We start from the raw sequence: 23,340 nt of genomic DNA, 5'->3' as shown, positions 1-23,340 counted from the left end.
TGTGTTACATCAGTCACCATACAGTATACCATTAGTTTTTGATGCAGTGTTCCAAGATTCACTGTTTATGTATAACACCCAGTGCTCCATGCAATCTGTGCCCTCCTTAATACCACCACTGGGCTCATCCATCCCCCTATCCCACTCTCCCCTATAACCCTCAGTTTGTTTCCCAGAGTCCACAGTCTCTCATGGTTCTCTCCCCTTCTGATTCCCCCCCGCTTCACTTTTCCCTTCCTTCTCCGAATGTCCTCCGTGTTATTCCTTATGTTTAACACATCAAAGCATATGACAAAGCACAAACAAAAAAGAGAAAATAAAGCAGTATGTCGCTAACAGTTATGAAACATTTTATACCCAAGATACACAAAAAATAATGCAAGAAGTCTGAATGTAAAAGTTAATTTACCACTCGCAGTTTCTGGTTTGATTTGAGGAAGGCCTTTTTGTCGGCGTTCTCTTTCTTTTTCTCTGTCTCGCCTTTCTTGGGACCGAGATCTAGGAGAATGTCGGCGTCTATCTCTGGACCGGGATCGAGAACGTCGATGGCGGGACCTTCGAGATCTAGAGCCAGATCGAGATCGCCTTCTTTTTGGTGACCTAACATTTTCATGAGGATGAGAATGGATAAAATACAGAGAAAGAACTGAAAATGTTAAGTGGGTATTAATCTGAAAAAGAAAAAATATAACTAGCTAGTTTAATGTTTAGACATGTAATAATTCAAAAGCAGAGAATTCATTTTTAAAAAGTTTAATATGTTGCAAGTTAGAAAGCATGCACATATTTTAAATGAGATAAATAAGGATGCTAGCTTATAAAAAAGTCTCTCATCTTTGATAACTTGATACTATACTAAATTATGTGCCTGGGAGTGTAAGAAGCTGTCATCACTGAGACAGACTGTTTACTACTGGTATCTATCTTCTCAGTTAACTTCTTTCCTGCAGCAAATAAAAATATTATCTGTTTATAGTATTACTTATTACCGTTCCACTTTTGTTGGCTGATCAACTCGTAAAGGAACTGTGAATAAAGAATTCCTATCATTCTATGCATATATGCGTGCAGGCACTGGAGCAACTCCAGGGGAAAAGCATGGGTAAGATGACAGGCCTTAGTTTTTTACATCACTACTTCTTCTCCCACTCTACACAGACAGACATACAAATACACCAAATGTTATTTTATTAATGTTGTATGTCTAAAAATAATCCAGTTTGATTTCAAATTGTCTCCTAAGACACACAGGATTGGAAAAATATTTTCTATCAATTACCTGGATGCTGACCTAGATCTTGACTTTCTGTTATCAGACATGTGCCGCTTAACCTCTTGAATACAAGGCTGTTCGACTTCCATTTCCTTTAAAAATCAATAAAAACAAAAAGAACCAAAACAACCACCCAACATTAAATGAGAGAAATGGAAATTATAAAGGCAAGAAGACAAAATCTAAAAAATGCTAAATTACAAATCCTTTGCCTCGACAGTTTTATTCTGGTTACTTGACACCACATTACTAGTTTAATAATGATTGTCCATCAGTGAGGAAAAAAAAAGTTTTTATATGGTTTACAAGATTAGAAGAAACACTTCTCTACTTCTGAAAATTCATATAAGTTACATATAATTTTATTAAACCATTGATTACAGTGGTAAACTAGGCATTCTAGTTAAGCATTCTGGACTCTGACTCAATGCTCACAGAATCCTACGGAAATTGGTTATTACTATGTCCACTTTCCAGATGAAAAGCTTTAGGCACAGAAAGGGTGAATATGTGCCCAAAGAAGTCTTTCTTCACATTCAAAAATGAAGATAACAAAGCAAACAGGCAGGAATCTGCATATAAGTCAAAGCAACAAAAAAGATAACCAATCTGAGAATAAAGTTTTACCTGATGTGCCTTCTGTGTTAGTGGTTCATTCTGTGCCTGAAAAGAAGCTTGGAAAGGCTGCTGCACAGGTGGAGTTGGAGGAATCACAGACTGAGCCATGGGAGGAAATGGAGGTGTAGGAAGAAGGCCAAATCCTGGCATCTGTCCATTAGGAGGAAGTGGAACCTTTTGTTTTTAAAGAAAGCACGTGAGTAGATTTTAAGAAACAGCTACCAAAAATAATTTGGAAAGTCCTTAGTTACTTGATGTAAAACTAAAATATCTTTAAGCAATTTTGATCAAGCAAAAACCGTGAAGTGACATACAATAACGATTAACAATTTCCGTTAAGTATAGTATTTATCTGAAGAATTTACATCACGTATATAGGTTAAAAATTCTAGAACTCGGGACGCCTGGGTGGCTCAGTTGGTTGGGCGGCTGCCTTCGGCTCAGGTCATGATCCCGGCGTCCTGGGATCGAGTCCCACATCGGGCTCCTTGCTCGGCAGGGAGCCTGCTTCTCCCTCTGCCTCTGCCTGCCTCTCTGTCTGCCTGTGCTCGCTCGCTCTCTCTCCCTCTGTCTGACAAATAAATAAATAAAATCTTAAAAAAAAATTAATTCTAGAACTCATTTTTTTTAAATTTTATCTATTTATTTGACAGACAGAGATCACTAGTAGGCAGAGAGGCAAGCAGAGAGAGAGAGGAGGAAGAAGGCTCCCCGCTGAGCAGAGAGCCCGATGTGGGGCTCGATCCCAGGACCCTGGGACCATGACCTGAGCTGAAGGCAGAGGCTTTAACCCACTGAGCCACCCAGGCACCCCTAGAACTCATTTTTAAAATTATGAATACAAAGGCTTGACTTCATATATTTAAAGACATAATTTCATTTATAAGAGGAACAATGTGACCGAATAAACTTAAAATTCAGAGAGGTACTGTAATCGGTCTCCCTTCAACCTCAAAGGCAATCAAATCAATTGGGAGGGAGAGTGGCTATAGCACTGATGTACAGGTTCACTTTTTAAAAATTTACTCCAAGGGGAATTTCAATAAACATCACTACTTTTAGGGTTCAAAAATATCATATTATTAATGAGAGTAAACCACAACATAACATATTTCTGCATGTGCCATTCCAATATGGACAATATTAAAAGTATAATTATAGGGGCTCCTGGGTGGCTCGTTGGTTAAGTATCTGCCTTTGGCTCAGGTCATGATCCCATGGTTCTAGGATCAAGCCCCACATCAGGTTTCCTGCTCAGTGGCAAGTCAGCTTCTCCTTCTCCCTCCTCTCTGCTTGGGCTCTCTTGCTCTCTCAAAATAAATAAAATCTTTAAAAAGCACAGTATCAATTTCCTAGTAGCCAATTACAGAATGGATCAAACACGATACACATAAGAACATGAACATACTCTTCAGAGTATTTCTCAGAACCCTTTCTAAACCAAGGATACGAAGTAGTATTTCCCAAGGCTGGTTATAAAACAAATCTGTACATTTAAAAAAAAAAAAAACAGATTCTTTAGATTTGACTTTAGCATTAGATCCCTACCTCTGTCATTTCGCTGTACAGTTAAGTTTAGGAAACTCTGAATAAAGGATGTGCTAAAACAAACCCAATAGCAAACCCCTACGAACTTCTTGCAATTTTTCAGAGTTCCTTTCACTGCAAATCTCCAACTATACTCCTGAATGTGGAGAGCTAAAAACCCTCTAAAGCATCTCAAACATCTACTCCCCCAAAAAAATCCTCACAAGGGAAAAAGCTGCACCATTAAGCAGGCCAGGTACCTAAAACAGAGCTATAATCTCTTCTAAATGGTTTTAACAAAACTACCTGTTATTAAATTATAAGCATGTAATATTTAGTATGCTTGTTTTAATTAAAGCTTTTTAAAAATAACAACTCAAGTCAATCTCACGCACAACAGTTCTGACTGCGACTGCAGTACTACTCAGCCAAACACACAGCTAACTAACAGTGGGCTGGGAGGGGCAATCCGTATGCTCTAATGAACAGATCCTCACATATTAAAACTCAGTGGCGAGAAAAATGTGTATACCTGATGATGCACTGGGTCCTGCTGTATCGTCATCATTCGAGGCTGAAACTGATCCATAGTTTGATGCTGTGTGTATGCTGGCTGCTGCATGCCATCTGCAGGAAACCCACTAAAAAAATAGGAGCTATCTTCATTTTGTCCATTCAAAAACACTTAAGATTCTAAGCCACATTTATACTACAGAGACATTAAGAATGCTGTTCAGGAGTCATTAATAATTAACATCTTACTGAATCATGTACTTGCCTACATTAATTTACACATCCAGCATTATTCCCAATGTAAATGCCATTTTTAACTGTAAATCTGATAGCATCTCCTCCCCATTCAAAAGAAAACCCAAGTATCCTTTTAAAAAACAATGACTATATGAAAAATGACTTTGTTACTGAAGTTATAGTTGACCCCTGAAAACATGGGTTTCAACTATGTGAGTCCACTTACAGTTTTTGGCTACAATATAGTACTGTAAACATATTTTCTCTTCCTTATAATTTTAACACTGTTTTTCCTCTAGCTTACTTTATTTGAAGAACACAGTATGTGTACAGGTTTGGCTTCCAGTGAAGAGTAGGCTATGTAAGTTTTGGGGGAGGCAAGTTATAATGCAGACTTCAGACTCTGGGCAGGTTGGCACCCCTAACTAATCACCAGGCTGTGCCAACGATCAACTGCACTTGTCTTATGCCTGATTACAACTCCCAACTCTACCCAAGGAGGAGCATAGGAAAGAACTTACAAGGGTGCCTGTGGAGGGGAAGCAGCAGGTGCGGGGGCCGGCGTGGTCGTGGAGGGCGCAGGAGGCGCAACAGTCATGGCAGGTGCAGCGGCGGCAGCGGTGGCGCCATCTTCCTTCTTTGATTCTTCCACAGCCTCTGGCTCATCATCATAATCAAATCTATCGAGTAGCTTCTGGAATAGGTACATCAATATTCCATTTTAAAATTGGGATTGGAAAAAAAATAATAAAGTTGGGTTGGGATACACTACACAAAAGACTTGATAAAAACAACAGATATCTCCTATCATCTACGATCCCAGAGCAGTAATGTACCATCTCATGTTCCCACTCGCCCCTTAGCACCTTGGTTCACAGACATACCAATGCCACACAAATGCCATCTGAAAAAGAATTTTTTTAAAAAAAGATTTTACTTATTTATTTGACAGAGAGAGATCACAAGTAGGCAGAGAGGCAGAGAGAGAGAGGGAAGCAGACTCCCTGCAAAGCAGAAAGCCCCAATGTGGGGCTCGATCCCAGGATCCTGAGATCATAACCTGAGCCGAAGGCAGCGGCTTAACCCACTGAGTCACCCAGGTGCCCCAAGATTTTATTTATTTATTTGACAGGCAGAGACCACAAGTAGGCAGAGAGGCAGGCAGAGAGAGAGAGAGGGGGAAGCAGGCTCCCTGCTGAGCAGAGAGCCCGATGGCGGGCTCGATCCCAGGACCCTGGGACCACGACCTGAGCCGAAGGCAGAGGCTTCAACCCACTGAGCCATCCAGGCACCCCTGAAAAAGAATTTTTTACTGTTTTTCTTCACCAATTATAAATGCAGTGTTTTCTGCTTATTTTCTATACACTTATTTTATAGTTAATTTAGCAATATAAATATTAAAATATTCACACACTAAAAACGTTTGGAACTTTGCACACATGAAAATGGGTGTACATTTTCAGTTAACTGTAAAATGTACCAAGACCGTCTTATCCAATCACTATAAATCCCTAAAGAAGAATGTCCATATGCTGCTTGCTCAAAAACATACTAACATGACAAAGAAAAAAGAGAATGGCACAGACATGGCCATGAAGAATTTACTACCTGGGCACCAATTTCCTTCCTTAAAGCTTCACAGCTCATGTCAGAGTACCAGAAACATGGAAGGAAGGAAGGAAGGAAACAAGCAAGCTAGCTCAACACGTCACAAGATCACATGTCTAGAAGAGCCATTTAAAAATAAGATGACATTTGTTCAGAAAGGAAGGAAGGTAACACCACAAACACCTACTCCTACCACCATCTACTGTTTACATATCTATGTATGATACTTCATCACAAGAGGCCTGCAATGTACACATAGCTTAGATATAATTTCTTCTTTTTATAGACAAGGAATCTAAGACCCAGGTGATTAAGAAACATTACTCAGACCGCAGAGCCACCAAATGGTAGAACTGGGATGTGGACACTGTTCTTTTTTACTTCAAATCTCTCAATCTCTGGCATTCAAACAAGCAGTCTTTTCCCTCAAGCTGTGCCCATTCTGGTCATGGATTTTCAACCTCAAATTCCTTAGCTTGTGTTGTTCTGTGGTAGTTCTGCCTAGAAATTATGGTTCCACTTTACTGGATAAGAGATTTCTGAATTGGGAAAGGAAGTCCCCTTCTTGGATAACATAGTTTCTTTGTAATGCCAGGCCATGTCATTAAAAGTTCTTACAGTGGGCGCCTGGGTGGCTCTGTTGGTTAAGCGGTTAACGTCTGCCTATGGCTCAAGTCATGATCCCATCGGGCCCCATATCAGGCTCCCTGCTCAGCAGAGAGCCTGCTTCTCCCTCTGTCTCCCTCTGCCTCCTGCTCTGCCTACTTGTGCGCGCCCTCCGTCAAATAAATAAATAAAATCTTAAAAAAAAATTCTTATAGTAACTGAGTGATCTAATTACGACCCAGACACCTTGTTGTCTTACACACATTAGCGTATCATCTAACCCTCAAAGCAGCAAAGCCTACACACTGCCGTCACTTTTACAGTGCTGCACAATGAATACTTAAGTGACTCAGCATCAAGACAGAGTCAATGATGGGAGTCAAAATTAAAACTCAGGTTTAGACTATCTACAAAAAACAAAACTTATGGTCTCTACTGTTTTTCACACGTAGATATGTTCAAAGTTTTAAGGTTTAAAGCTATTGCTTTGAAAATGATTTGAAAAAATTAAAAAATTAAAACTAAGATTCAAAAAGACATTTTTGTTGCTTTTTAGGAAAGTGAAGATCTGTGAAGCAGCTGAAGCTGTTTGACTAGCTTAAAACAGATCTTTTAATCAAAGGAAAACCACAGAATTTCTTTTTCTGAACTTCATGTAACGGACAAACACCGACCAACCAAACCACTTGACCAACAAAGGACTCCATCAGCATTACTATTATTCAGTATTTTTTTGAAATCCCAGCCACCAGTACAATAAGAAAAAGAAATAGGCATACATATTGAAGAGGAAAAGTCAAATTTAGTAGGTACCCAGAAATCTGAGCACCAACTAAAAAACTAAGTGTTTAGTATCATGAACATTTAAAAGATAAAAGAAACAAACAGGAAACATGACTAAACATCTTAGAAATAAATGACGTAATAAATGTACAAGACTTGTATGGAAGGGATTGTAATAAATGGACATTCTGTGTAAAGCTCTTGGTACTTCTTAAATTAACTTATAAATTCTAAAATTTATGTTAAAGTTCATCTTGAAAAGTATGATGTGATGGTTAATTTTATCAATTTGGCTTAGGTTACCATGCCCAGTTGTTTGGTCAAATATTCATCTAAATGTTCCTGTGAAGGTCTTTTAAAAATGTGATTAATATTTAAATTAATAGAATTTGAATAAAGAAATACCCTCCATAATATGGGTGGGCCTCAACCACTCAGCGAAGGCTTTAGGAGTAAGAACTTTGGTTTCCGCAGGAAGGAATTCTCAAGACAGCAACATAAAAACCTTGCTCTGTAAAATTCAGACTCAGAACTGCAACATTAACTCTTGCCTAAATTTCCAGCCTGCCTTCTGCCCTACAAATTTCAAATTTGCCAGCCTTCACAACTGTGTCAAACAGCTCCTTACAAATGAACCGATCTGTCCCTCTCTCGCTTTGCATGTGTGTGGGCGTGTGTGTAATACTTGGAAATGAAATAATATAGTACAGAAGCTGCAAGTAGTTAAATTGTTATGATGCAGAAGTAATTATATTAGGAGGACACAACAGAGTTCAAATGCCCACAAACAGACACAGAAACAAATGAGAATTCAATGTATGACGAAAATAGGGAGGGAGAATTGGCTCTTTCCAAAAAGCTCAAGATACAACTATCTTGAACCATATTCTAAAACAGGTTCCAGATGGAAGGAAGAGACAAACATAAAAAACAAAAATATAAAACTACTAAAAGAAAATATAAAATTAAAAAAATATATACGTGTGGAGAGTTTTCCTAAACTCCGAAAAAACATAAACAAACCTGTTCCAAGCAGGTAATTGCTTCCTTTTTCACTTTAGAACTTCCTGTATTGTGTTCTTTTTCCCTATAAGCATACACTCTTTTTCGATTTCAAATTTTATCCAAACTCCTTTTAGTGAGTAGTTGTTCATAAATCATGAAGATATAATGACAACTAGTATTTACCAAATGGATTCTTAATTTGGACTACCAGCAATAAAATTTTATCTTAAAATTAAAATCTGGAAAGAATAAAACATTTTAGAGATGATTAAGCTAAAAGATTTCACTTAGTTCTAGGGTTTTCAAACATTTGTATTTCTGGCAGTGAGACCAAAAAAAAAAAAGAAATTTTGTATAGTCATAAACCCAATGGACAGACAAGAAATAAAAGAGGTAAGACAGAGTTGTCTGGGCTGACAAATTTTCCGCAGGAAGCTCTGAGCTCTATGAATCCAGCACATCTACATCCTTAGTTGCAGCTCCCTAAACATGCCTCCAACAGAGCAGCTGGAAGACACTGAACCAAGGAAACTCTCAAGTTATACATACGGTAAGTTCTAAGAGCAAAAAAGCAAAAGGCAGCTTCAGTGTCTGTCAACAGGGGAATGGCTAAACTGTGAGGTGCACGTGTAATGAATACTCCTCCCAACCAGCACTCAGTAAAAATGTAGACCTAAATCTAAACCTTCAAACTGACAAGAGAATTAAGATCAAAACAAGTTAAAGACTGTGTGTATATATATTTATATATTATGCATAAAACATGCATATATTCTATATTGTAATGTACATACATACTATGACCAAATAAAGAAACACCGATCCACAGGAAATTCGCTCAGAAGAGACATGCAGCGAAAACTTACAGTAGTTCTCTCTGAGTACAGGGGTTAATGGTCAAAGTTCTCCTGCTGACTTCCCTACTTCCAATGTACTAAAAATTTTTGCACTGAGCATCTAGTACACACTTGCAGCCAGGAAAAATAATCAACGTCTCGCTGTCAAGGGGGGAAAATCCTTTAGGCCACGAAACAACAGAATGAACAACCCAGAGAGAAAGACGTAACTTCCATATCGTCAACTGAGTGCTATGAACAGTCACGGTGGGCCACGTAAGAGAAGCCAGCCTACCTTGTCAAACGCAGTTTTTTGCTCGGGTGGGGGGAAAACAGCTTTTTGTTCGGGCGGCTGGGCAGGAGCGGTCTTGAACTGAGCCGTGATAGCCTGGACCTGGGCCATCACGGCACTGTCCATGGCTGGCGACTGCGGCTTTGGAGGCTGCTGGAAAGTCTGAAGGATCTGCTGAAGCTTAAAGAACGGGAGAGCTGGTAAACCACGTAACAAAGCAAAACCGAAGTACCAAAGGTTGATTTACTGGAAAAAAAGGTCTTAAAGGTAACTCGAAGCAGCACAGGCACAAAGCGAACTGGAGAAGGAATACACCTTTCAGTAGCGGCTAAGTCTGCTGTAAATTCCAGGGACACAGTGTGTGTCGTTCAAGGTTAAACACGTATGCCGATACCCCAACAGGCAGAAAACAGTCAAAAAGGGAAAATACACGGAACTGTGAACAAGGGGAAGAAATGTTTTCTAGAAAAATGTAAAAAATATCTCCAATCCAAATACAATTTTGAAGTTAGTCCGAAATGCTAGAATCACGAGCCACAATACCAACCAGTCAGCAGTTCTGAAGTTCTCTTCACAGGGGCACTGCTACTGCTCAGCACACGGCTCCCTTATTTCTTTCCCTCACTGCCCGTTATCCCTATGCCGTTACCTGCCTTGTAAATGCTCTTCTAGGTGAAAAGGAGAAGCATCTCCTCCCTTGAATGTGTTCATTAGTTAGGAATGGAAAGTAAAAACTGAAAATAGTACCTAACTGCACGGAATTTAATCTTGACATGGTAGTTTACCTGTTGACCTTGAGTTGTCTGAAACAGTTGGGCCACAGCAGCAAAAGCATCAGAGCTAGGCAGCTGTGGTACAGTTGGTACAGAGTTTGTAGTGGCTTGGGGTGGTTCAGAAGAAACTTTAACTGGAGGTGGAGGTGAACCTAAAAAAGAAAAGGCGATTAAGACCTGCAAGAACTTTAATCTTCCAATTTTCCTTTTTAAACTCCATTAGCTATTTTACTAAACACTGCATTTAGTTTAACATACAGGAAAAATAAAGATCATGGTACTAGACTCTGTACTATAGCAAATACATGAAAGAGCATATTTTTATTAGAAATAAGAACTGTGAAAAGAAAACCATACCTTCCAAGATGTAAATTCAAAAGTCTTTCTTATGGAAAAATTCCACCAATATAATCAGACCACAAACTTCTCACGTACAAAAGTTATACCAGTATTTTTCTAAGTTCACAAATATACTTGGCCATACCTTCATTATTAGTAACATTTTCTGCTACTGGGGCGGCATTGCTGGTTCCTGCAGCCATGTCCAAAAGAGGCTGAATAATTTCAATTTTGAATACTCCATTTTTTTGCCAAAGGTTCAGCACACGAACTATTTTACTCTGTTACATGCAATAAAACATGAATATACAATAAATATTTTCACAAATAATGTATTATACCTCTAAAAAAGAAAGCAATCTCTTTAATTTAATCTTTAATCTCTTTAAAGCTAATAATTCCATACTAAGTCTGTTTCATAAACAGAAAAAATTTATCTTTAGAATTACCACCTGGTTAAAACTACCCTCATCAGCCTTTCTTCAGTAGTATAAACTAGAATAAAAAGCAAGGGAGAAAAAGAAACAGAAAAAAAATATATAAGCTAGATAATAAAAACAAACATGATAAAAAATGTACCTCAAGTTTTCACTGTATTTATGATTACAAAGAAATACCATCACTGACAAAAGGAAGTAATTATCTTAGAAAAGTAAATGAAGTGAAGAAGAATTTCTTCAGGATGATTTTAACTGTTAAAATATTTAAGAAACTGGCCTGTAATTGATAGCTAAGTCATTTTATGGCCCAGTAAATATGATGGCAATCAAGAGAAGATGTGTTATTCATGGGAAAAATAACTCTTATGTCCTACTCAGGAAATGATTTTTTTGTCTTGTATATTTTTCCCATTAAGAACATTCCTCTAAGAATATAGAGAATCCACAACACCCAAATTTATAGTGTTCATTGTAAATGTCTTCATTCTTCTGAGTGGTTTTAGCAGTGTATTTCTCCCACCTACTGGGAGTCCAGTTTTCATGTCTGTAATGTTCTTTCTTCTACCCTTTTTATAGTACATAGTAAAATCAGCTGTAAAAATGAGGAATTAAATACTGTAGTCTGATTGCTAATGAATACCATTTATGCTCCAGCCTCTCAAAATGCTAGGAAAAGCTATCAATTATTGGTCCCTTCTTTCTGCAATAAGCAACAATATAAGTACTGCCTTTTTCTATGGCAGAATTTATCACTCAACTACAAGTCAATCTTTCCAACTTCCTTTTCAACAGTACAACATTCCAGAAGAATTTCACAAGAAAATACATAAACATGAGATGGCCACAAGAGAAAACACTGGGTTTTGTTTCAAGTTCACAGAGATCCCCATATAATTCTCTTTCAAATATATAATATACATTTAAATACATTTAAATATAGAAATAATACAAGTTTTCATTTAAAAATTATTAACTATACCTTATCTTCAGATGGACAAAGATATAAATATTGGAATGTGGCGGTTATGTTTTTAGAGAATCTTGGCCCAAAAACATCTTTATCAGTTCCAAACTGATGACGAGACTGTCGCACGATTGAGTCAATTACATATAATCCTGGAACCTTGTACTCTGGTTTACACTACAAAGATAAAGATGCAAAGTTAACACAAGAAAAGCAAAATCCCAGTTTGATGCCCAATAATCTTTCTTTTACGTGGATAAACTCTGCATATCCAATGATTGTTTCTATTTAGAAACTGCGTGAGTGTTTGGTTCTTTTACTGGCTAGCCTGTCACATTTCCCACAGGTGTGTACAGAACTACCAATTCTCCTGACTCTCCAGATCCCCCAAATTTTACTTTCCTCTGATTCCTCTCTTCCCCGACAATTTCCCCAAACCAACATTACTTTACCAATCCCTAAGCCACTTCCACACAAATCCACTTATTATGATACTCTCTACTCCCAATTCATCCTGCTTAAAAAAATAATTTCTACCTCTTAAAGTTATCAAAAAGATAGTTTTAGTAACATCAATTTTAAATCTACTCAAGTATAGTACCAGATAAAAGAAAAACTGAAAGGAGAGATCACATTTTTGGCCCACCAAATCAAGAAGAAGAAAGGAGAAACAGACACATATATATTTCTGGTGGTACAACCTTTATGGATGATGATTTAGCAATAAAAGCAAAGCCTTATTTGATCCAACAATTCCACATCTAGAAATTTATCATAAGGAAAACCATTAAGATGTGGCTAATTTTTTCCTTAAGGCCAGCCACTGAAGTTGAAATGTCCAAAAGGAACTAGCTGAGTAAACTGTGGAAACAATCATGCAATGGAGTACTTTTTGCAGACATTTTACGATAAATTCAGTGGCAAAGCAGCTATTGATGTCACCAGTTTCTTTTATGAATGTATGTGTACAGAAATAAAAAATGAGTAGATCCAAATAAAAATATAGTAATTTGGGGTGGTGGCAAATAGGTAATTTTAATTTTTTTCCATTTTACTTATTGGTACTTTGATTTGCTACTATAAAAACTTCCCCTGATCATTTTTTTGGTCTGTGGGGACTAACTCCTAACTCTCAGTTAGTATTCAAAGGCCATGGATTAAAGACAATGCCACACACATTTACTGGTTTGTACTATGAAACACAGCTCCAGGTTTTGGGGAGGGGAGGGGTAGACAGAGAGGTTTATTAAGTCTCTGTTCTCAGTCCTCCCCTGGTGAGACAGATGTGTGCTAATCGCATGGTTATAAAACCAGATACAACTGTAGAAGTGAAAAATGATTTTATTATGATAGGAGCAGGAAAAAGTTGGAAAAACTTTACAAACTGATTTCATTTGAAATACTTCAAGATGAGTTAAATGTCAATGAAGTAAACAGCAAATGGCACAGGAGGCACATCAGACTCAGAGAAGAGTCATGCTGAGTACACAGGAAACTTGCTGAGTGCCTACCTTATACTAATTAATAAACAGCATTGCTATACATTTTCGGTTAAAAAACAAACTCAAGCGATTAACAAGAACACCTAGTGACAACTTTTTTGGTAGAGTGGCTTTAGAAGCAAGCAACCAAATTACAATTTACAAAGTAAATTACAAATACTCATCATAACTAAAATGAAGTAATAAGGAAATGGATAGTTACCTTTTTGATGAACTTTTCTACTATTTGAACTACATGCTTATAAAGCTGAAAAGAATTAAAAGAAAATTATTGTACGGTTTACATATTTCTACATATTCAGTAATATAATTAGAAAATACTTAAAACCTTAAAATTTGCACAATGTGAATTCTCAAAATACTGAATGAACCATGACAAATAATCCCTAGTCAGTAAGTGAACAATCATGAATCAGAAGAGAATTAACCAAAACAGAAACTACAAAAATACCCCCAAAAGGTCCTTTTATTAAAGATTTTTAATCAATAAACCTTAATAAGGCAGTGTATTCAGGCAACTATGAGCCTGATAAGAACAGTGGAACTGGAACTAAATAATGCAGTTTCTAAAGTGAGTCAGCTACTTAAGGTGTGATCTTGAGGAAAACGTTTAACTTCATGGAGCCTGAGCTGTTTTTTTTTTAATGTAAGTATGAGGCTAATACTCAGCTGATTTATATGGCAAGAATTAACTAAAACAAAGCAAAAATCCTTTCATTCTACTCTCTACTTCTATTCAACTTTCTGACACTGACACACACACACACACACACACCAGCAAATACATGAGGCAACAGATGTGCTAATTGGCTTGACTGTGTTAATCATTTCATAATGTGTATCAAACCATCATTTTTTAAAATAATTTATTTAAACAAATAAATAATTATTTTTAAATAAATTGGATTTTGTCAATTATACTTCAATAAAGTTGGGAAAAAATATAAATGGGAGATACTAAAACAACAAAAAAGGGAAAAAGGTTTTGAAATAATGTGTTACATTTCAAATATATTGTACCGTATTATCACGTGTCTTCAGCAGAAAGCTAGTTACTGTTCTTTGATTCACGCCTAAACTAAGAGGATGAATTCTCATGTTTAAAAGTATTTTCAAAATTTCAGAAACATTTTTTGAATAAAATATATTTTATTCTTACCTTAATAGCTTTAATAGCAGCTTTAGTGATAAGAATCATCTTGGCTCGAGAGATGGGAGGTTTCATATCCATAAGCGAAAAGAGCTTAAAAAACAAAAATAATTTAGAAATTAAAAGTTAGAGGTCAATTCCCCCCACTTCTACAAAGATAATGCAATTTATTAATTAAAAGAATAACAAACTTTTGGAACTAAGCTGAACAATTTAGCTCGTAAAAAAAATCCAAGCACTTTCCTATATACCTGCATCGCTACCAAGAAAATACAATGGAAAAGATACTAAAAAGAGCAAGAAAGAAAAAATAAGAGATTTACTAAAACTATAACTAAAAAAAAACAAAACAAAACAAACAAAAAACCCACCACAAAACACCTAGAAAATTTTACTGAAGAACTCAGAAATAATTTGAATGGAAACATACCAGGGATTTCTGAGACTGGCAACAGTATGACTCAATATTTAATGCAAACCTCACTGAGATTTTGGAGAACTTCAAATAATTCTAAGGTTCATTTGGAGAAAGATGTATTAAATTAGGCAAGAAATTTAAAATGCTGGAATTCACAATTTCTTGATTTAGTCAGGCATAAAAACAGCACCATATTTACCAAATCTCATGACAGTAAATACAACAATAAGGTGCTCCCCATGAGATTCGACCACACATGCATACTTTTTCCCCCAATATTTAAATCAAAACAAGACATAATCAGAGCCCACAGAGAGTTACAAAGATAAAACCCTGACATTAAGAAGCTTGTATCTAGCTTCTTAAATTTTGTTTTTGTTTTTGTTTTGGTTAAAAAAAATTTTATTTGAGAGAGGGCATGCTCATGTACTCACGGGGTGGGGGACACAGAGGGAGAGGGAAACCAACAGACTCCCCACTGAGCGGAAAGCCCATGCAGGGGGGGTCCAAGCCAGGACCCTAAGATCAGGACCTGAGCCTAAACCAAGAGTCAGCGCAACCAACTGAGCCACCCAGGTGCCCATTTGCATTTTGTTTAATCATGGGCACATACTCACCCTAGGACTTCTAAAAAGATAATTTGTGGGATTTTTTTTTTTTTTTAAAAGTAGGCTCCACCCTCAATATGGAGCCCAACACAGTGTGGCTTGAACTCACCACCCTGAGATCCAGACCCAGCTGAGATCAAGAGTCAGATGCTTAACTAAAGGAGTCACCAAGGCACTCCTAAAAAGATACTGTGAAATAATTTTCAGGGCTATATATGAATCATATTTCCAAACAATGTTGATACTCCACATATGTAATCTCTAAGACACAGATCTTTACTAGATCACTAAGAAGTTAACCTGAAGTACAAAAGTCTCTTTTTGTAAGGTAAACAGCCCTATTTGGCAATATACCCTAAAAATTCAGAAAATTTTCACAGCTCTTCACACAACTACAGACACAATGGGACTACAGATAACAGTAACAGTAATATTAGAAAAGGCATGGAATGCCAGAGATAATCAATACAAGAATTAGATACTCTGGTTTAAGCAGAGAAAAGGAGAATTCTTCCATAAGTAATATTAAGATTAAAAAAATTGGGGAAAACACAGATAGTAACAAAGGAATTGGTTTTAAAAAATGCGATTCTCTGAAGAGGGTCACAATTCTTTATTATATCTTTACCAAGGTAATAAAAATTATCCTTGAGAATAAATGCTCATTAACAGAAAACAATTAGAAAGGAGACAGTAATCTTTGAGACTAATATAAAATGATGGGAAATGAAAAAACAATTTAAAATATTACAATTTAAATACAAATTCTAAAAATATAAACACTGCATGAGATATATACCATGCATTTTTATAAAGGGTATTTTCTTACCATTTATAAGTTATAAAATTTATTACGGCAATTGTTATTACTGCTGTTCTATTTTCTTCTCTGTAACTTAATGTAGAGAAAAGGGATGCAAAAAAGTTTATACATGATCTTCAGGAATGAACAACAGTGAGAACTACTTCTCTGGTCATTAAAAGCTTAGAGAATCATATTTTCATGAAACCTAAGCAAAAAGTACTCATTTATTGTATCAAATAGCACTCCTTGATTACTTCAGCAGTGAGCAACTCGCCTTATTAAAAAACCTCAGCCAACTGAGCACACAAGACAGACCAATGTACCATCACATAAAATACTCCATAGTCTCTATTTAAATTACAACTTGTTAAAAAAATGAAAATACAGACTATATCATACAGCACTATAACCATTCATGCAAAACACCAAGAGAACCCTCCAGTGCTATTATCAAAGAGCCAGTAAAAGATGTTAAACATTTCATGAAGAAGGATGACTTGGTAAGAGAGGAGGGAACCAGCATCTGAGGGTCTATGATGTATAAGAATTAAATTTAGTGGTATATAATTTTATTTAATCATATTAACAACGGGAGGGAGGGTGGGGGGTGGGCTAAATGGGTGATTTCCTGTGATGAGCACTGGATGTGGTATGAAAGTGTGGAATCATTAAATTCTATACCTGAAACCAATTTTACCATATGTGTTAATTAACCAGAATTTATATAAAAAGTTGAGAGGAAAAAAAAAATCCATATTAACAAATAACACATTCTCTTCCAACTGTTTAAGATGATATTCAAAAGGGTTACTTACACATCTGTTTCGGATGATGCCCAGGGAATGGGTTTGAACTATAATTTGTAGATTTTATAGCTCACAATTCCCCCCCCTTTTTAAAGGTTTTATTTATTTATTTGACAGAGAGAGTGAGCACAAGCAAGGGGAGTGGCAGAAAGAGGGAGAGGGAGAAGCAGGCTCCCAGAGGACCAGGGAGCCCAACATGGGCCTGGATTCCAAGACCCTGGGATCATGACCTGAGGCAGCCATTTAACTAACTGAGCCACACAGCTGCCCCTATAGCTCACAATTCCTAATAGCACATTCATACCCTTAATGCAATGCTGCTTATAGATTAAATACATACGAGACCATTATGATGGGGAATACAGACAAAACATGAAGCAGGCATCTGTGCCTATCTATATATGTATTATACTGACTCAGGGATAATGACTAAACATATTCAATTTATACTGAAGTTCAGGCAGACATGAGAATACGGCTCTTGAACACAGAAATGGTCCAGTCTAGAAAATGAAAAGTCACAGAGTCAAGACCATGAGTGTGGGTGAGAAGAAAAAAAGAAAGCCAAGAAAGAACACATAAGCTAGGATGTATCGAAATGCCACTGTGGTATAGAGAAAGGGGTTGCACGAATGAATAATATCAGGATAAATACCAGAAATTAAAGGCATATGGTATGGTCAAATGTGGTCGGGGGTGCATGGTTTGACTATTACGTGGCTGAACAGATACTAGTATACTAGTTTTTGAAAGTGATTTCAAAGGCCAACTGGTAAAGAAGTAGGAGGTGAGGAGGCAGAAATACAGTTTTGTGTAATTTTTCATTAATTTAACAAATTTCTGAGCTCTCAGGAAGTGTCAAGCTCAGTGAGTGGTACATAGAGGAGGCAGAGCCATGTTTCAGTGTTTTACAGATGACCGCTCTTAAAATATCTCTTACTTGTAAGCACTGCGATGCTTCTGTCACATTTTTTTTAGACAGTCTTTGCTTTCCTTTACAAATGACTTTTTTAACCTTAAAGCCAAAAATCTGTATTTGATATAATTTATAAAGAAAAACAATACTACAGGCAGATAGAGAAGTTACAAAACCCGAGGCTGAAAAAATTACCTTTAAAAGCTCAATGAATGTTACTAATATTTTACTGACTTCTTCGAAGCACAAATTCATCAGTTTCTATCTTATGCAAGGCAAAAAGTTTCCCTGGTAACTAGATCAATACCTTCCTTGGATATAGAGACCCAGAAATTATGCTGAAATTGATATACCTTACTGGAACTATGTGCACTGACACTACCTATTTAAATAGAAACACTAATTGCTTTTGTGGTAGTTAGATATTATAATTCCACATGAGAACACTGAGGCATAAAAGTTCAAGAATCTGCTCAAAATCATAATTTAGGTGGTAAATTTAATCTGTGGTCCACCACTACCCAAAGCTCAAGTTCTTTCCAATAACTACCTAACAATAAAGAAATTATTTCATTAATACTATAATACATTATCCTAGAGGAATGAATAGCACACAGACATTAAAGATGATAGACTATACAACTAAATTTTTAAAAGTTATATATAAATATACACATATATATGCAATTATATATGTGTGTGTGTGTGTGTGTGTGTGTGTGTGTGTGTGTGTGTGTATGCGCATGAAGACCCAAATAAGAAAGTATACCAATATTTAACTGTTATGGAGGGACCGGACCCAAAGATTTTTTTAGTAACAAAAATAAGTGACACAGAGATAAAGTGCTATGTCCAGCCAAGCAGTAAGTTAGAGGTAACGTACTAAGTCCTTAACTGGATCTAGAGCAAAACTGAAATTTAATAATCTTAGATAAGAAAGAGTTAATTGACATGTTGGCTGAGAAATCTCTCAGAAGTACACGACCTTGTGGTGGTGATCTAAGCAGACTCAGATTATAGTTCCTGAATTTTTCCCCCCACAGGTATACTTACTTTATTTATTTTTTCATTATTCATTATTTTCATTTTTCATTAAAAGTTAACATATAATGTATAATTTGTTTCAGGGGTACAGGTCTGTGATTCATCAGTTCCACACAATTCACAGCACTACCATAGCACATACCCTCCCCAAAGTCCATCACCCAATTACCCCCTCCCCTCCAGCAACCCTCCATTTGTTTACTGAGATTAAGAGTCTCTTATAGTTTGTCTCCCTTTCTGATTTCATCTTGTCTAATTTTTGCCTCTCTTCCCCTATGATCTTCTGTCTTGTTTCTCAAATTCCTCCTGTCAGTGAGATCGTCAGCATAATAGCATTTAGTTCTATCCCCATCCTTGCAAATGGCAAGATTTTGGTGTTTTTAATGGCTACATGATATTCCATTGTATACATATATACCACATCTTCTTTATCCATTCATCTGTTTCTGGACATCTAGACTCTTTCCATAGTTTGGCTATTATGGACACTGCTACTATGAACACTAGGGTGCAGGTGCCCCTTCAGATCACGACATTTGTATCTTTGGGGTAAATACGCAGTAGTGCAATTGCTGGGTCCTAGGGTTATAGTTCCTGAATTTTTAAAAACAATAAATTTGTTAAAGTAATGATAAGAACAAGATCAATAATCAACTGTCTGGAAAATCCGGACTCCCCATCTGCTAGGTATGAGAAGTTGTTTCTTCATCTGTAAAATGAAAATAATTAGCCCCTACTTATTAAGGCAAGTTTAATATAAACAACACATATAAAGACCACTAGTGCAGCACCTAGCACAAAGTACACAATAGACATCACCTATTACTACCATCACACATAATTTTGTTGAAAGGAGAAAAAATCCTTGAAATAATCCATATGAGTGTTTTTTCAAACTGTGGGCTGAGATACATTAGAATATAAAAATGAGCTTAATGGGTGACAGAAATTTTTAGTGGAATAGAGTAAAAAAAAAGATAAACAGAATTGTACACAGCAAGTAAGTATTACTTAGTGAAATTTCTCAGTTTTGTGTGTGGGTATATACGCAAAAACACCTATGTAAAATTATAAATCTTACTACAGGGGTGACAGTCAAAGGCAATGACTCAGAGAAAAAATCTTTTGTCTTAGAAATGAGGGAAAATAAAGCCCCAAACTAAGTGCTGTCAACTTTCAATAATGAATAGTGTCCTTAAGCCATTAACATATTTCTTATGAACAAACTGTGGGGAAAAAAGCAGCACTGTCAACTTAGAAAAAAATTTCATATTTTTCAATCAAGTTTAGAATACATAGCATAGAGAGAGTAGAAAGAGGGGTAAACTTAATTTGGGCTCTAGTTATTTCTGATCAACATCCAATCTCAGCCAACAAACCTCAAGAAAATAACCCACTGACTTCATATAGAAGCATGAGAACATAAGCTTTAATATAATTCCAACAAACTCTACTAGTGGGAAAAAAAAAATCAGATACATGGGTACTCTGGAAAGAGAACAACCTGGTTTTGATTCTGGGTCCAGCAATGTAAACAATTCTGGGCAAATTACATATTCTACAGGATGCAGTGTCCTCATATGTAAAAAGGTATGGTAGTTACCTACTGCAGAGGCTTCAATGAGAACTGAGTGAGTTTTTGCAGATGAATGACTAGTGTATCATCTGCGAGCGCTCAGTAAGTATCACTTAAGAGAGGCACTCTCCCTACTACTACAGCCTCTAGTCACCACTTGTGTCATCTGTCAATGAAAGCAAGTATGTCAAGGCAGCCAAAGAAACCCATGTAATTCTAATACAAAATAGAGGAAGCATAGGCAGAAAAAGGTGCAAGACCCACATGGAAGGCATTAGTAGAAAAAAGTACTTGCCAACAACAGAGGTGTCTGGCTTTTTCCTCTGTCACTAGCTAAATAACTACAGAAAGTATAAATGTGAACACAGTCTTGCTATGGGACATACAGAGAAGCCTGATACACAAAGCAGTCTAAAAATTATGAAGAATCATTCATCACAATCCCTTATACCAATAAGGAATAGTTTCAAGAGAAGGTAAAATATGAGACTATTTGGCCTGTGACACATGTTGAATTCAGTTTGAGGTAGTCAAAGTAACATGATACTCTGCTATTTACTAATGCTATAAACTCTAACAAGTTTAGTTAACCTCTCTAAACTTCAAGATCTTCTGAATATAAAAATGGGGATTAACAGCATATATTTCATCTCATAAAGCTATTAGGATTAAATGAGATAATAGACATAAATCTCAGCCTCGTACCTAACATATAAGTGACTCACTAAATAAAGTTATACAATGCCCTGACAATCTTTACACACACTTTTTGTTATGGCTTACCATAGTATCTTTTTTGTATTACATCTACTATTCAAACACTGCACTTAGAGAAATCTTCTCTACAGTAGCAATACCATAGTATCAAAGACTCTTAAAGCCATATAGCACATTAATATCTAACCTGGTATGTAAACTGAATTTAGAACTACTTTTGTAATGTATCTGCAGCCAAGTGACATACAGCTTAAAACTCCTAACTAATCAGCTCCAATGGTTACAGAGGCCTCCTGTGTACTAACCCCCAATCTCCTTTCTGATACCTTCTCTCTCCTGTTCCAATTCTGATTAGTGAGCTCTCTTGCAGGATAAAATATTTAAAGCTGACTAAACATGTTTCCCACTGAACTATCTTCTTCAACTATTAGTGAGATGGTACTTCTAGTGAAATGGCTAATTCCTTTTAAGTATGATATCCCCAAATGGACCTCGTCCAGATGTATTACTGTGTTAATGGAATCCGGTGGATTGCCTTTTTTTTTTTTAAGTTTCCTATTTCTGCAGTAACACATTACCACAAAATTAGCAGCTTAAAAACAACACAAATTTATCTTACGGTTTTGGAGGTCAGAATTTCCCTAGTCTGCATTCAAGGTGTTGGCAGGGCTACTATATTCCTTCTGGAGGTTCTAGGGCAGAATGTATTCCCTGGCTTTTCCAAGCCAAGGGTGCCTACATTCCTTTGGCTCATGGTCTGTCTCTTCCTCCATCTTCAAAGCCAAGAGGGTAGCATCTTCTCCTCCCTGACCTCTGTGATTCTGTTGTCACATCACTTTCTTGACTCTACTCCCTCTCTTGTATAATGACCCTTGGGATTACATTGTGCTCATTTAGATAATTCAGGACAATTAACCCATTCCAAGATCCTTAACCCCATCAGATCTGCAAAGTAAGGCAACTTATAATAAGGTTCTAGAACTCTAAAGTGGATGGGGGAGGAACTTTCTTTCCTTATTTCCTTCTTAAAAAGATTAATTTGAGAGAGAAAGACCACTGTGGGCAGGAAGGGGCAGAGGAAGAGGGAGAGAGAAACTTTTGTTGATTTTGCTGAGCCTGGAACCCAGACACAGGGCTAGACCTCAACTGAGATCATGACCTGAGCCAAAACCAAGAGTTAGGCACTTAACTGACTGTGCCACCCAGGGGCCCCAGAACATTATTTAAAAATACAAAAACAAAAACAAAAAACAACAACAAAAATAGTTTATGTGTTTTTGTTAACCCACATCTATAACAAACCAAAACCCTCAAACTGTTTTCAATGGAATCTCTATCTAAACTAGATCTTCATGTTGACTTTATGTTATTTTCTGACAGTCCTCTCAATCTACTTAGGTCATCTGGAAATAATTTTCTGCTACTTGATGAAGCAGCTACTCCAATCAGCTCACAAATTTCATGAACTTTCATGAATGTGCTTTATATGATTTCTTCCAACTCAATGGTTTTTTAAAAATTAGTAAGAACAGGACCTACTTGGGGGATGACCCATATGGTCCTTGGACACTGCCTGTCAGCTAAAATTGACTTGACAACACTCTTATCCTGCCCTTATTTTTCTAACGTATTCATGATGAAAACAAGACACATATCTTTCTGAAATACTTGGTTTATAGTCCTCACTAGGTAAAACACACTTCACAAAAGAGAAAAGTTTAATTTGGTCTGCTATGAATTGTTAGTGAACCTGTTCTGGCTCTGAGTATTTTAGAAATTTCTAGTAACAGAACCAGCAAAGATAAAAGTTATTGGCACTGAGTCTTCGATTTCTGGAATATGCCTTTTCCTGTTCTTTGAAATAGAGCTATTAAAGCAGTGAAAAGAATTAGAAGACCATATTAGTCTAAATAATTCTTCTAGTCCCTAATCCCTCAATGTTTCCTTTAGGAATCTTTCAATGGAATGCTTACCTCTTTCCCCC

General features: G+C 36.6%; 1 protein-coding gene across 3 annotated transcripts in view; it reads right to left on the bottom strand.

Moving 5' to 3' along the window:
* Positions 1 to 23,340, bottom strand: part of SCAF4 (SR-related CTD associated factor 4) — a 67,275-nt gene that overhangs the window by 29,361 nt on the left and 14,574 nt on the right. For 2 of the 3 annotated variants that reach the window (XM_032865440.1, XM_032865442.1), the window contains exons 2-12: positions 14,476 to 14,559; positions 13,519 to 13,563; positions 11,830 to 11,991; positions 10,556 to 10,691; positions 10,084 to 10,223; positions 9,302 to 9,478; positions 4,690 to 4,862; positions 3,951 to 4,059; positions 1,901 to 2,065; positions 1,280 to 1,365; positions 410 to 600 (exon numbers count right to left, since the gene is read on the bottom strand). In XM_032865440.1, the coding sequence (XP_032721331.1) occupies positions 410 to 600; positions 1,280 to 1,365; positions 1,901 to 2,065; positions 3,951 to 4,059; positions 4,690 to 4,862; positions 9,302 to 9,478; positions 10,084 to 10,223; positions 10,556 to 10,691; positions 11,830 to 11,991; positions 13,519 to 13,563; positions 14,476 to 14,559 (1,468 nt within the window). The remainder of the gene's footprint in view (positions 1 to 409; positions 601 to 1,279; positions 1,366 to 1,900; positions 2,066 to 3,950; positions 4,060 to 4,689; positions 4,863 to 9,301; positions 9,479 to 10,083; positions 10,224 to 10,555; positions 10,692 to 11,829; positions 11,992 to 13,518; positions 13,564 to 14,475; positions 14,560 to 23,340) is intronic. The other variant, XM_032865443.1, reaches the window with a different exon arrangement.

The sequence above is a fragment of the Lontra canadensis genome, unplaced genomic scaffold (assembly GCF_010015895.1).
Source record: "Lontra canadensis isolate GAN:19392208 unplaced genomic scaffold, GSC_riverotter_1.0 scaffold29, whole genome shotgun sequence".
Classification (NCBI taxonomy): Eukaryota; Metazoa; Chordata; class Mammalia; order Carnivora; family Mustelidae; genus Lontra; species Lontra canadensis.
This window is presented reverse-complemented; position numbering and strand designations above follow the sequence as displayed.